Source organism: Rissa tridactyla, chromosome 4 (genome assembly GCF_028500815.1).
Source record: "Rissa tridactyla isolate bRisTri1 chromosome 4, bRisTri1.patW.cur.20221130, whole genome shotgun sequence".
Taxonomy (NCBI): domain Eukaryota; kingdom Metazoa; phylum Chordata; class Aves; order Charadriiformes; family Laridae; genus Rissa; species Rissa tridactyla.
The window spans coordinates 23,147,156-23,159,412 of record NC_071469.1 but is presented as its reverse complement, the minus strand read 5'-3'; the positions used below and the strand labels follow the sequence as shown (position 1 = coordinate 23,159,412).

Below are 12,257 nucleotides of genomic sequence, written 5' to 3'. Positions count from 1 at the left end.
ACTACAACGTAATTTTTCTCTTTTCTATGTAATTTTTCTCACATTTCAGATTACTATGATGCAGAATCTATGGTCCACACAGATACTAGGTCATTTATCCTGAAGAAGCCCAAGTTATCTGAGGAAATAGTGCCACAGAATCAGCAACTGGGAAAGAGGGCCACAGAGGCAGTACGAGTACTCTCAGGGCGTCTGATACAGACACGGTAAGAAGTTATTTCTTTAGGACTTTCATTAGTCGAAAAGCGTGTTTGTGGTTTATATGGAATCACTCAGTTACACTTGTGCATGTCAGTCCAGCCAGGATCTGTGAAATCATGAAAAATGGACTGATATTGAATAGCAGAGTAAAAAAAGCAGTGGCAAAAACCTCCCAGAATTCCTTCTAACTGGAAAATAATTCCCATGGTCAACTGTAGCTTGAGCATGTCTTTGATTTGCAAGAATAAAGAAGGAGGAACGGAAAAGTACTGCTGTTTTGTGTCATATCTGTTCTGATTTCTGAAATGTTAATTTAGTAATAATTTTGCTTAAATTGCCTTTAGTTTTACACCTGTTTCACCCTGAGATTACATTTCTTAAGAAATGTCTTTTAACGCAGTACTGGGAATGGTGAATCCCGAGCTCTCAGTGCTGGAGATACAACAGCACATTCTGCACGCCGGTAGCTCAGTACCCATAAGTCAACAAACAGTTAAGTGTCATGTGGGAGAAGTGATTTAAGGCTCCCTACTGGTGAGTTTGGCCAAGAGAAGTTTAAAGTTCATGTCAGCTTCAAATGATGTGGTGTTGGATATATTTTAATTTCTCCAGGGGAGCAATGGCCAGTGCACAGTCATTTGCCTAACTTGTTAAAGGCCTGATATTTCGTGCTACCAAATAGTTTTATGTATCTTACCTATTAGAGTTAAAAACCACTCGGAACAATGGGATGTACTTCATCACAGTGGGCTGCTGTGTTTGAGAAACTGTTAATGTTTCCTTTCCGTGTGGCATTGAACAGCCTGTGTTAATTAAAAATAGAACTAACAAAGAAGAAACATACCCAGAAGGTTGACCTCACAATGTCACAGTTGAAAACTGTGACTGTGCTGCAGGAGAGTGGTAAATTTTTGCAGGTTTTTAATGTGTTTTTCTCTCTTCTTAAAGGCATTCAACACTGTAGGTGCTTTTAGCCTAATTTCACAGAGAAACAAAGTTTATACTGTTACTGTCTGTCAAAGATGAGAACTCCTTAGTGCATTTTCCAAATATTTAGAATCACGTGCCATTCAGGTAATCCCTAGGGTGAAATGGGTGGGACAGTGGAAGACTGGAGAAAATATATCCATCCCTTATTTTTATACTCCCTCTTTTATCCATGTTGACTCCTGTCAGATACAGGATACTAGGCTAGACAGATCTTCCGATCAGGCCAAATGTCGAAGTTCTTACTGTCAGTATTTCAGTTCTCTCTTCCTAGTCCTAAAAACTGTTACACCCACTGTTCCATAATGCACTGGTCAGTATTTCGGAGGAGATAACCTCTTTTGTGTGTTAAAAGGTTCATGATTCCAAGACACCTCTTTTGTGTGTTAAAAGGCTCATGATTCCAGGAATGGTAGTTAAGCTCACTTTCTTTGTCTCAAAACTGTAAATTCCTCAAAAGATTAATCACTTTCCTTTATTTAATCATGTCTGTAAATGAACTTTCAGATCTATCTGTTGAGCACAGTGAAACAAACTGCAATGTACCTGCCCAATTCTCTGCTGAATGCCATTGAAAACTCTATTTCTTATTAGTGCTTCAGGGAGACGAGAAGTCAAACTGTTAACTGGAGTACGTTACAGTAGTATTAAAAGAGGGTTTGTTACTGTGTGACTCTCTATAGATTAGCTTGTACTGCTTTTAGTTACTAGCACAGCGCACTTTTACTCAAACCTCTCGAGTCAGAGAATCTATTTTTACTCCGTTTCTTTGTTTGGTAGAGACCAGCTTGCGCAGCCAGAGAAACCTGCTAGTCCCAAGTTCATCGTGACACTGGACGGTGTGCCCAGTCCACCAGGATACCTTTCTGATCAGGAAGAGGAAGATCTGTGTGTAACTGAAGGATTAAAGCCAGTTACCCAAAATATGTGTGTTGGCAAAGGATTAAAAGGCCTTCGAGCACAGCAGATGCAAATTGTAACCAGGCAGCTAGACAGCTGTGACGGTAATTCTGCTTACCAACAGGATCTAACTTAATGTGCTGGTTTGATTGTGGATAGAACTCTTGGAGATACCATTGCTACGAAATCAAAGTGATGGTGTTTATATTTCAAATTAGAACATTCTTTAGGCAAATGAAATGTGGTATTTCAGTGGGGCCATATCTTTAGAAGCCTTTATCTTGGTAAACTCGAGCAATATGGCACGTATGTAATTCTCCACACATCTCGATATTGGTAAAATTTGGGGTTTTTTTGTTTTGAAAATGTAGTTTGTCTTCATTGCCAGAAACCTGCACTTCTGGTTGACCCGTTATTGTTTGTCCCCGTGATGATGGACAGGAGATTTTACGACAAATGTTTTGCCGTGCCTTGAACTTCAAAAATATGTCTGGTTGTTTTAATGTTTCTGTCTAGATTTGTGATATCAAAGCCTGTTAAGGATAAGGTGTTGGTAGAGTCAAGTTGCTAAAACCTCTGAAAGTAGAACTTAAACAGTGTATGATTTCACTTGAAGGTTTGTATATTCAGGATACCTTTTGAATAATATCGGAAGTTGCTTGCTGAAGCATATGTTTGAATTGTTTAGAATGCTGACACAGTGATGAAAAATACAGAGGATATTGTTTTTTAATAGACCTCCTCAGTGCTTGCCTTAAGGCCGTACTTGATTAATTTTTTTAGTTTTCTTATGAAAATAAAGACCTTTATTTTCCATAGTAGCAGTGCATCCAAATTTTCTGAAATAAATAAATAAATAATAGTATTTGAAGCTATACAGAGAACTCTTAAATTTCATGGATCCAGCTGTAAATGTGCAATGCAATTATGAAAAACCCATGGGGGGAAAAGTGAAAGATCTTTTAAGGCCATGTCCTTGCAGTCTCCCTGGCTGCAGAAATACTACGCGTATAGCTTGGTATTTCTTAAAATACTTTTTGGAATGGAGTCTGGGTTCTGGTAACTGAAGTGAATGTGGTATCTGTCCAAGCAAATTACATGAAAGTGCTTCTTTTTCAGTGTATGCCCCCATACTAATAAATTGTATCTGATTGGTGTAAAAACTGATTTTTTTTTTTAAATTTTTTTTATTTTACTTTATCTCTTGAAATAATTTTCTAGAGCCAAGAGTATCTTAGAGAAAGGAAGCATAGCTATTATTAACGCTTGGTTCAGCAGAACCGTCGTAATTAAAGTTCAGTTGAAGAATGTTTGTCCTGTCTGATCAAGATCTGGTCTGTTTGACTTTCATGCCTCAATTTGGATTTGTGAAGAAAATTAATTTATTTTGCTCATAAATGTGCAAGTTTGATTATTTATTTATTTTTTTAATCACCAAAAAGCAGCTTTCAGTCAAATATTTTGACTTCTTTAATTTTGTAGTTTGTGAAATTTTCTTCAGATTATATGATTGTACATAAATTTTTATTGTCGTGACTTTTTTTGATTAATAGAGGCTTATCAAGAATTGGGATAAAAGGAGAGAGAGAATAGGAAATACTATGAATTTCAATTATGTGTACGCCAAATTGCATATAGAATCATAAAGGTCACAGCTTGTTTGTTTTTGTTTTTTTCTTTTTTCTTTCCTTCCTAGTGGATATGGAACAGTTAAATGTGCTGCAAAAACAGGAGAAGGTGCTTGAGCGTTGCAAGTACTGGCCTGCCTGTAAAAATGGAGATGAATGTGTGTACCATCACCCCACGCTACCTTGCAAGTGAGTAGTGCAGAGCTCATCCCCGTGGCATGTTATTGTTATTTTTATTTATATTTCGGTGGTACGAATTTCTCTTCTGTGTTACTAAATATTCCAAGGCAGTGTTAAGTCTGCTAGGGTAGGATCGGAGCTAGATTATCGCACTGTAATTTCGTCTGGTTTCCCCCCATCCACCACGTGTCAGAATACACTGATGTTTTTAATAAGTAAATTCCCAGCTGTGCTCACGCAGAAGAAAGCTGAGTTTAGTGTACAGGCTGGTAGTTTTGTGGTGCTTAGAGAAGTGGGAATTGGTGTCATTCTAAAATAACAGGCACTCTTCTGCTAGCTGTCAAAATGCAAGCAAAGGCTAACTCTCGAATGTGCACAGAGCCTTTGGCGTCTCTTCCAGAAGCAGCAACAGTCTAGAAAACCAATTTCTGTTTTGAGATAAATGTTACTAGGTTAGGTAGCTTCATTTACTCAGACACTTGAATTTTCTTTTTAAAATCTGACATAACTAAATTCAAAATAACGCTTTCTCTTCTGTGAATGAACCACGTTACTTAGGGAATTCTGTGCCCCTCTGTGCGAAGGTCTGAATTCACAGCGCTGCTCTGCACCCCACACTAAGAATAACGCTTAAGAATAGCTTGCAACAAGTAGCTTGCTGCTAAACTCCACTGAGTGGGAGGTAGTTCAGTTATTTACTGCATGTGAAGAGCGTCCGCAGGGAAAATGAACGCAGATCTGTCCGTGTACAGCTCGTACCCTATTCCTGCGTGCTCTGCTTTGGAAGAAACCAACACACGTGCGCAAACCCTGTTGTAGTTCTGGCTTTCTCTGATATTCTGGCTTTTGTGCCCAACAGCTGTGTGGGGGTTTTGCTCTGGGAATGGGTTTATGACTTGATTTCTTTTCCCTCAGAGTTTTTCCTAACTGCAAATTTGCTGATAAATGCTTGTTCATCCATCCAAACTGTAAATACGATGCAAAGTGCACTAAGCCAGACTGTCCTTACACTCATGCCAGTCGACGAACCCCCCATTCATCTCCCAAACCAGGTGAGCCCCTGTTTTTCTGAGCTTTAAATGAAAGTGCTGAAGGGAAAACAATATTTTTGGAAGCAGAAACTGACAGTGGTGAAAAAATAATTTTTTGCTTGTTTTGACTTAATTTTATTTCAACTCTTAATGCTAGATGAAGAATAATAACATAGTGTTACCGCACAAACTGTTTTCAGAAACATCCCTGAATGCCGTTATGCGAGAGTCCATGTGAAACCCGTGCAAGGCCAAAGTGGTGACTTGCACAAGTAGTTCCCGTCTTCTAAAGGGATTAGCCAGCATGGCAGTTTTACTCAGTTTTGTTTCTTCAACTGAGTACGTGTTGTACCGAGAGCTTGGGGGACAAGTTGAAAACAGAGGTTTCTGTCTCTGTATGAGCATTTTTTTCTTTAATGACACTGTAGGAGTTAACTTTATGTAACGATGAGATGACTTTCAGGGATGAGGTTACCCAGTGAAGGCAATAGCTGTGTTTGGATTACGGGTTGGTATTCCTGAGCCTTTGGAGGGTGCCAAGGTGGAGGGCCTTTACTCCACTGAAGCCATGATCTTTTGGAAGTGGTTTAGCGCTTTAGTCCTAGTAGGATGCAGTTTTGTTACTTTGCCAGAAGGCAGAGTACAATGTGCTTATCTCCTGTGTCACTTCCAGCAGCTCCTCTGTATTCCTGGAAAGCGCGCTGCCTGCGCTTTTCAGTCTGGTTAGCTTGAACTCGAACAGACTTCCTGCTCTCTACATTTAAACATTTGAATTTCTCTGCCTACCAGAAGCTCTGCTTGCTTTGTTGGAAGCGTTGCCATGACCATGGCACCTTCTGTCCTGAAACGGTGAAGAACCCAGACTAATGATTACCCCGTAGTCTTGTTCTACCCCAGGAGGAGATCCTGGGGAGGAGAAATATGGCTTCCCATATTTCTTGCAGAAATTTGGTGTATTATAAAATGTAATTTCTTGCAGAAGGATTGATATATTTAAGCTTGTGTGGAACTGTGTTAAAAAAGCAATTTATTGTGATCCTGACTCACTTCCTGTTCTTTTCTGCTGTTAGCACCGCTACCCACACCGTCTATATCCTCCAGTAGTCCGCTGTGCAAGTTTTTTCCTGCTTGTAAGAAAATGGAATGTCCATTTTACCACCCAAAAGTAAGAATTCTCCCTTCTCTCTTCCCTTAATTTCTAGAAAGACACTTGAAGTGTGTTACTTTGGGTCAGGAAATGTCTCTAGCATTTCACACTTTTTGCTTTTACTTTTCACATTCTAACTTTATCTCAGACTATTCAAAAGCAGTCACTTGAAGAGTTTGGAAAATTATATTTTTAAATAATCTTTCTACCAGATCTTTCTGGGGAGTTTCAAACAGGCAGCCAGCTGTAGCACTTGTCAAAAATCTGCCCAGCCAGGGTGCTGGGGCAGAGGAGGAGGAGGAGGAGGAGGAGGAGGAGGAGGAGGAGATCTTGTAGCCTATATGGGAGGAATATGTTTCAGACTCTTGACTCTTCCTTCAGATGTGCTGCAGTATAGAAGAAGTTTAAAGATACCCAGTTACCCTAAAGTATATTAATGTCATTTGTATAGTACAAGAGTTTATAACTCACATTCTTCTATTCTATGGAATTGTGTCCCTGCATATTCCTACGCCAGTAAGTTTAGTGTGTTTCCAAGCCCTACCAGTGCTGAAATGCGCTGGGTTCCCAGGACTCTGTTCCCAGATATTCTTAGCCAGATACTCTGGCTTTTCCTCCGCCCCGCAGACCATGCGGTGTCGTGCTCTGAACTTGTGCGCGCACATCAATGGAAACTGAACTCTCTAAACCCTGAAAAGCAAAGGCACTTCCACCTGTCAGTGCAGTGGCAGGGTTGGAGCATCTCATTCATAATTAACGCTTTTGAAAAAGGATTTCCTTCTGTCATGGAGTCGAATAGTCTGTGTCGCTGTTGGTTCAGTTACCTATCAATCAGCTCTGTCATACAGTAACACAAATTTGCACATAACAGATTCTAGGTTAGCTTGTTCGGAAGTTCAGCCCCCCAACTTCGAGTAGCCTCTCCTGAAATACTTTCGCTTTTAGCATTGTAGATTTAATACCCAGTGTACAAGACCAGACTGCACTTTTTACCATCCAACTATTGCTGTACCTCCACGCCATGCCTTGAAATGGACTCGACCTCAAACTCAGACCAGGTAAGATGCCTTTTATTTTATTTTTCTTGGTTAGGTTTAGAGTGTATGTATGTTGTGACTTATGTCACCAATGTAATTTTACTCACAGGAGCAATGTAACGTGTGTGTGATGAGCAACGAAGATTGTATGAAGAAAGATACCTGTTACAGGCATCTTTCTTTTAAAGAGGACTCTGTACTGTTTGGTCTTTGTAGTATAAACATTAACTAATATGATGCAACACTGGAAAACAAGCGGCCTGCGGATAGATTGTGGCGGAGTCACTGGAAGCGTGACCTGGACTTGTGTTTACTGAGTTTTATTTGAATAAAGCTGAAAATCCAACATCAGCTCTTCTTTACCATTGTTTTATCTCATGTCTTTTCCACAACACGTTCAGGTATTTCTGGCAGAAAAGCTCCATGATTTCATAAACCGGTAGCAAAATTCCCAAAGCTGCAGTCAAATCACGTGAGCCTTTCCCTCAAATGCAAAGGTCTCAATCAGTGCAGGGGCAGGACACAAATCACTTCTCAAATCCCCTTCACAGACTGGCAGGATTGTTACTTACGCAAATTGTTTTTCTCTTTCCCCTCAGCGAATGATTGTGATACACCTTGGGACTGAACTTTGCCTCCTTCGGACAGTAGCGTAAAGGAAGATGAACCACCAGGGGCACAGGATGTTAGAAAAATTCATGCATTTTTGAACTTTTAATATACATTGTTTTCATAAAATGAGGCTGACTGCATACTTGAAATGTCTCTAATTTTCCAAGTTTGTAAGTTTGAGCAATTTTACATTTTTTTTACACTGTAAGAAGAAAACGTCTGCGTAAGAAAAGTTTTACTTTAAATTCCATTAAAAACTTTCAAAGCACATGTGGTGTTCTGTTTGGGTAATGTTTCTTGTTGAAGAAGGAGGTGTATCATCAGAAGGGCTTAGAAAGCTTATTCCTGTATTGGAAGTACTTTTTGTTCAGCAAACGTTTGGAACAATGCATCCAACTGAAGGGATGTCCCAGCAGCCAGTGACTGAACTCATCACCCCCTCACGGGGAAAAAAGAGAGGAAATGGTGCATCTTTTGGGTGCTTTTTCAAACAGGGGAAAAAACAAAGACAAGGGAACAAAAACGCTTCATGAGCAAGAAAAATTAATTAATGATCTTGTGCCCCATTTAAAAAGCTTACGAAATTAAATACCCCTTCACTAGAAAATAAATGTTTTCAGCTGTCTCTGTTTGTACCAGGAAGAGAGAAAGTATCGCTCTGAATCTCTTTCTGAAGAATCCTTGTTCTTTCCAGTGCAGCTGAGGACTGGGCAATTACCTTGTACTTCTCATCGGAGACAGTTCCTGCGGCTCTCGCAGCGCAAACAGTGATCCCAGGAGGAGGTGCCCGCAGATACGTTTAAGTGATATTGTAATAATGGAAAGGGGTGAGCGGTAACATAAATGCACTTTTTTATTAAATCTTTCGTATCTTTTGGGGAACTACATTTTCACAAAAATATACAAAAGAATTTCTTTTTACAAATATTTACATTCAATATCAGAAAACAATGTTAGCTACATATTTTAAACTTAAATTTGACAAATATAGTCTTGAATTCTGAAACTTAACACTCCAGGAAAGTATTTTTTTAAATTATTTTTTTAAATTTTTTGTGAAATAAAGTACTCAAAGTTCATATTCAAATTTAAAAAAATCTTAATGCAAAAATCTGACATTTAATTTTTTTTTTTATATATATATACTTTAAATAAACATACAACACTGTTACAGGGATTAGATGTTCATGGTGGAAACCAAAATGGAGTACACTTAAAACCATGATCCTTATTACAGTAATACATGACCATACCTTTGGACTAGTTTAAAATATGTTTTTTTATTTTTATTTTTTTTTTTTTTTGTTAAAGCAAGAGGGATTATCTGACACACTCCATAATGAAACACAACAAAGCTGAACAGACAACTGGATTTTAAGCTTAAAGAACTACAGTAAAATATTTTCCTAAGGTGACCTGAGAGGGGAGGGGAGGAGGAGAGGACGCTCTTGCCTTGAACAGAGCGATGCCGAAATGGATTTCCAGGTGAAAGACTGCAAATTACGTTAGTTTTCTACAGAATTTTCCAATGCCTTCATTAGCTGCCCCTTTCAGAAATAGCTGCCACCATGAAGCTATTTTCCTTTTTCGGTGTGAGATGAGGAGATAGTAATTAGTAAGGGCAGCAGAAAATTACGCTCCCTCAGCTGCTGGATTCCAACAGCCTTGGTGTTTTATAACCTACTGTACAATGGTCAGCGTAAGGCTGAGCTGCTGCTTTTTCTCTGCTAAAAAAAAAAAAAAAAAAAGAATAAACCAAGCCACAAAGCTAAAAGTGTATGTATTTTTCAAGGGATGGTTCTAAAGCGTTTACTTAGATTTTTACATTATTTTAAATGATCACTGTGGTCTTGAGCGTATTCTGCTGTGAAATTTTACCTTGACAATGCATTAACTTTCTTCACAAATTAGTAATGCAGCTTTTCCGTTACCTAATATAATACGCTATATACCCAGAACTGAACTAAAACGCATAAACGAAGCTTAATAAGTACCAGATACCACTTTAAAAAAAAAAAAAAAAAAAAGCAAGCTATTCTGCACCTAAAATCACACCACCATGATAAGTAGTAGCGAGTAAAGGAAAAACAGACCAGAAATGTGCAAAGTACGACCCAACAGCACCAACATTTCACAGGAGTACAGAAAACCATTATTCTTTTTTTTCATGCAATTTGTGTCTGTGTTCATGCTTGGAGTTTCTTTAGAAAGTATGTTTATTAAATTCCCAAATAATACAGTACAGAGCATGTCCTGGGCATGATGGGTGTTTGAAAAAAAAAAATCATGGAGTTACGGAAGTACCATTTACAGCTCCAAACTGAACCTCACAGATTCAGATTTTAAGTAACGTGCTGGAAAAAGGTATTTAACTGCTTTGCTTCTTGGGAAGAATAAATACCTGATTTGTCACCCGCTGGGCATGGAAAGATCCCTGCCCCTCCTCCCCAAGCTCAAGAATTTGCAACTAACAAAGTTAATAGAAAACTCATTTTCAGCAAGATGAGGCTTTGTATTGGCTTTGTATCGCGAGTCACCGTCCTAACAGTGACGCTGTGGCTAAAGCTGATCGGCTTTTCTTGGGGGGGTGGGAGGGGGGGAGTTGGGTTAAGGGCTCCTGGGGGAAGTGGAAAAAAAAAAGCAAAAAGAAGAATAATGGCAAAACCTATTGAATGAATAATTGGAGGATATTACATAAAAAACTTCTTTTTCCTCCGGAAAAAGGCTTATAGTGGTGCCGAGGACTGAAACTAGAACACCCCCGCTACCTCTCTTTTCCAGAGCCCACCACTGCGATACTTGTCTCAATAATCTACATCTCCCGCCCCCCCCCAGCACTTGCCTCCTGCCTCAGCCCCGCTGCCACCAGCCGAAGATGGCACTGGCCTCATGGCAGCTGCACGTCCAGGGATGGGAGAGCAGCGTTTGTCCCCTGCCAAAGAAGAATTCAGCCTACGAAAAACCAGTAAAGTACTAATGACGTTAATCCTCTGGTTTAATACAACTGTTACGTCGGGCCCACTTCATAGTGAAGCGGGTACAACTCTCTTGTAAGAATATAGACCGGTGTGAATCAGGCACATCTTTACACAACTGCAACGAACATGACAATTTTTAGGGGTATCATTAAAAAACAAAAAAAGTTTGAGGCTTCTTGTTTGCGGTTTGGCTATTTTTTGTTGGTTTTAAGTAAGCTCTCACATGACATCCGTGCCCAAACCAAGAAAGATACGTACTACTAAGGGCAATATCACTTCATAGTGTCTCGAAGTTCTGTCACAACAAGCAACAGCAACTCAGGAAACTCATTTTGGCTTTTGGAAGAGAAATGCAAACACAGCGAGCGACAGAACATACTGCCCTCTCACATCCCAAACTCCACTGTCCGGCTATTTGTGCCAGAGTGTATGTTTCTCACGAAGAATTGCTACAGCCAAAAGTCCAGGTTAGTTATCTAAGCAGCACCTGTAAGGAGTTTGGATTATTATTTTTTTTTTTTACATGACGTTTACCTTAGGTCAATTATTTCCTTATTTTGTAATGGCTTATTACGGGATAAAAATCAAGAACGTTACTAATTTATTTCTCCACATACGCATTCAGAGGCCTACATTACATTCACCTTCCCTGACTTACTACACCTACGTTTGGAGGCCTAAGGCAAGGAAAGGGCGGAAAACTCAGCTCGGGTATGATGTGAACTGCCCTCTGCAGACACTCGTCTCCACCCCTCCTCCAGTCAAACACAACAAATACAGGCCGGAGCTTTAACACCCGTCATCTTAAATGTTGTGCATGCCCGGGAACAGAACCAAGAACCGGTGAATAATGTTTCAGTGGGAAAGAAAGGGAAAGAGGCCGTAATTGATAGAGCTTCACTATGAAGAGTCTTCTGAAGTACAGTATTTCTTTGGTTTAATATTTTTTATTTAAAGAATGCATTTAAGCTCAGCTGCACGGGAAGCTAAAATATGGGTAAATCAGAAGAGGCCTATAACACAATCCACGTTTGGTTTGTGTGGGAAAGGTGAGTTGCATTTGAAAATATATCCTCAAACTCTCTTACCTGAGCTCTCACTACTACATAGAACCTTTACCCTTACAGCGTTTTCTCTGTTACCCACCTGCACGCGCTGCAGCGGGGCTTCAGCTGCATTAGCTGCTGCACTACATAGTTGTCCTGCAGGTACAGAAGTGGAAGGAGCAATGACTGGGAGCAGCTGCATCTTCCCAAACCTCGAGCAAGCAAAGCTGCCGGCAGCCCGGCCTCCAGCCCTTCCTGCTCTCCAGCCCTCACGCTCCACAACCGGACATGGGGTATTTCCCATGTGGAACAAGCTGGTTGCCAGAAAGTGACCTGACTCCCCACCTCCACGTTGGTTCTTTGGTCCTGCCTTTGCCTATTTATGAGTTTTCCTTCCCCTGTTTTCCCTTGTTTCCTTTTCTTTCTCCTTTTCTCTCAGTTTATATTCACTGGTTTCCTGTTACTCCTCCCTCCATCTTCTGTTCCATAATAAAGAAGTGGAAATTACGA

The 12,257-nt window shown here is 39.9% G+C and overlaps 1 protein-coding gene across 8 annotated transcripts in view; it reads left to right on the top strand.

The window, feature by feature from the left end:
* The window catches only part of ZC3H14 (zinc finger CCCH-type containing 14), a 28,573-nt gene extending 16,316 nt beyond the window's left edge, over window positions 1-12,257 (top strand). For 4 of the 8 annotated variants that reach the window (XM_054201620.1, XM_054201619.1, XM_054201613.1 and 1 more), the window contains exons 11-20: window positions 50-206; window positions 1,969-2,192; window positions 3,785-3,905; window positions 4,812-4,948; window positions 5,998-6,092; window positions 7,020-7,132; window positions 7,711-8,550; window positions 9,035-9,208; window positions 10,505-11,168; window positions 11,329-12,257. In XM_054201620.1, the coding sequence (XP_054057595.1) occupies window positions 50-206; window positions 1,969-2,192; window positions 3,785-3,905; window positions 4,812-4,948; window positions 5,998-6,092; window positions 7,020-7,132; window positions 7,711-7,717 (854 nt within the window). In that variant the 3' untranslated portion in view covers window positions 7,718-8,550; window positions 9,035-9,208; window positions 10,505-11,168; window positions 11,329-12,257. Of the gene's footprint in view, window positions 1-49; window positions 207-1,968; window positions 2,193-3,784; window positions 3,906-4,811; window positions 4,949-5,997; window positions 6,093-7,019; window positions 7,133-7,710; window positions 8,558-9,034; window positions 9,209-10,504; window positions 11,169-11,328 lie in introns of all 8 variants that reach the window. The other 4 variants (XM_054201617.1, XM_054201616.1, XM_054201615.1 and 1 more) reach the window with 4 other exon arrangements.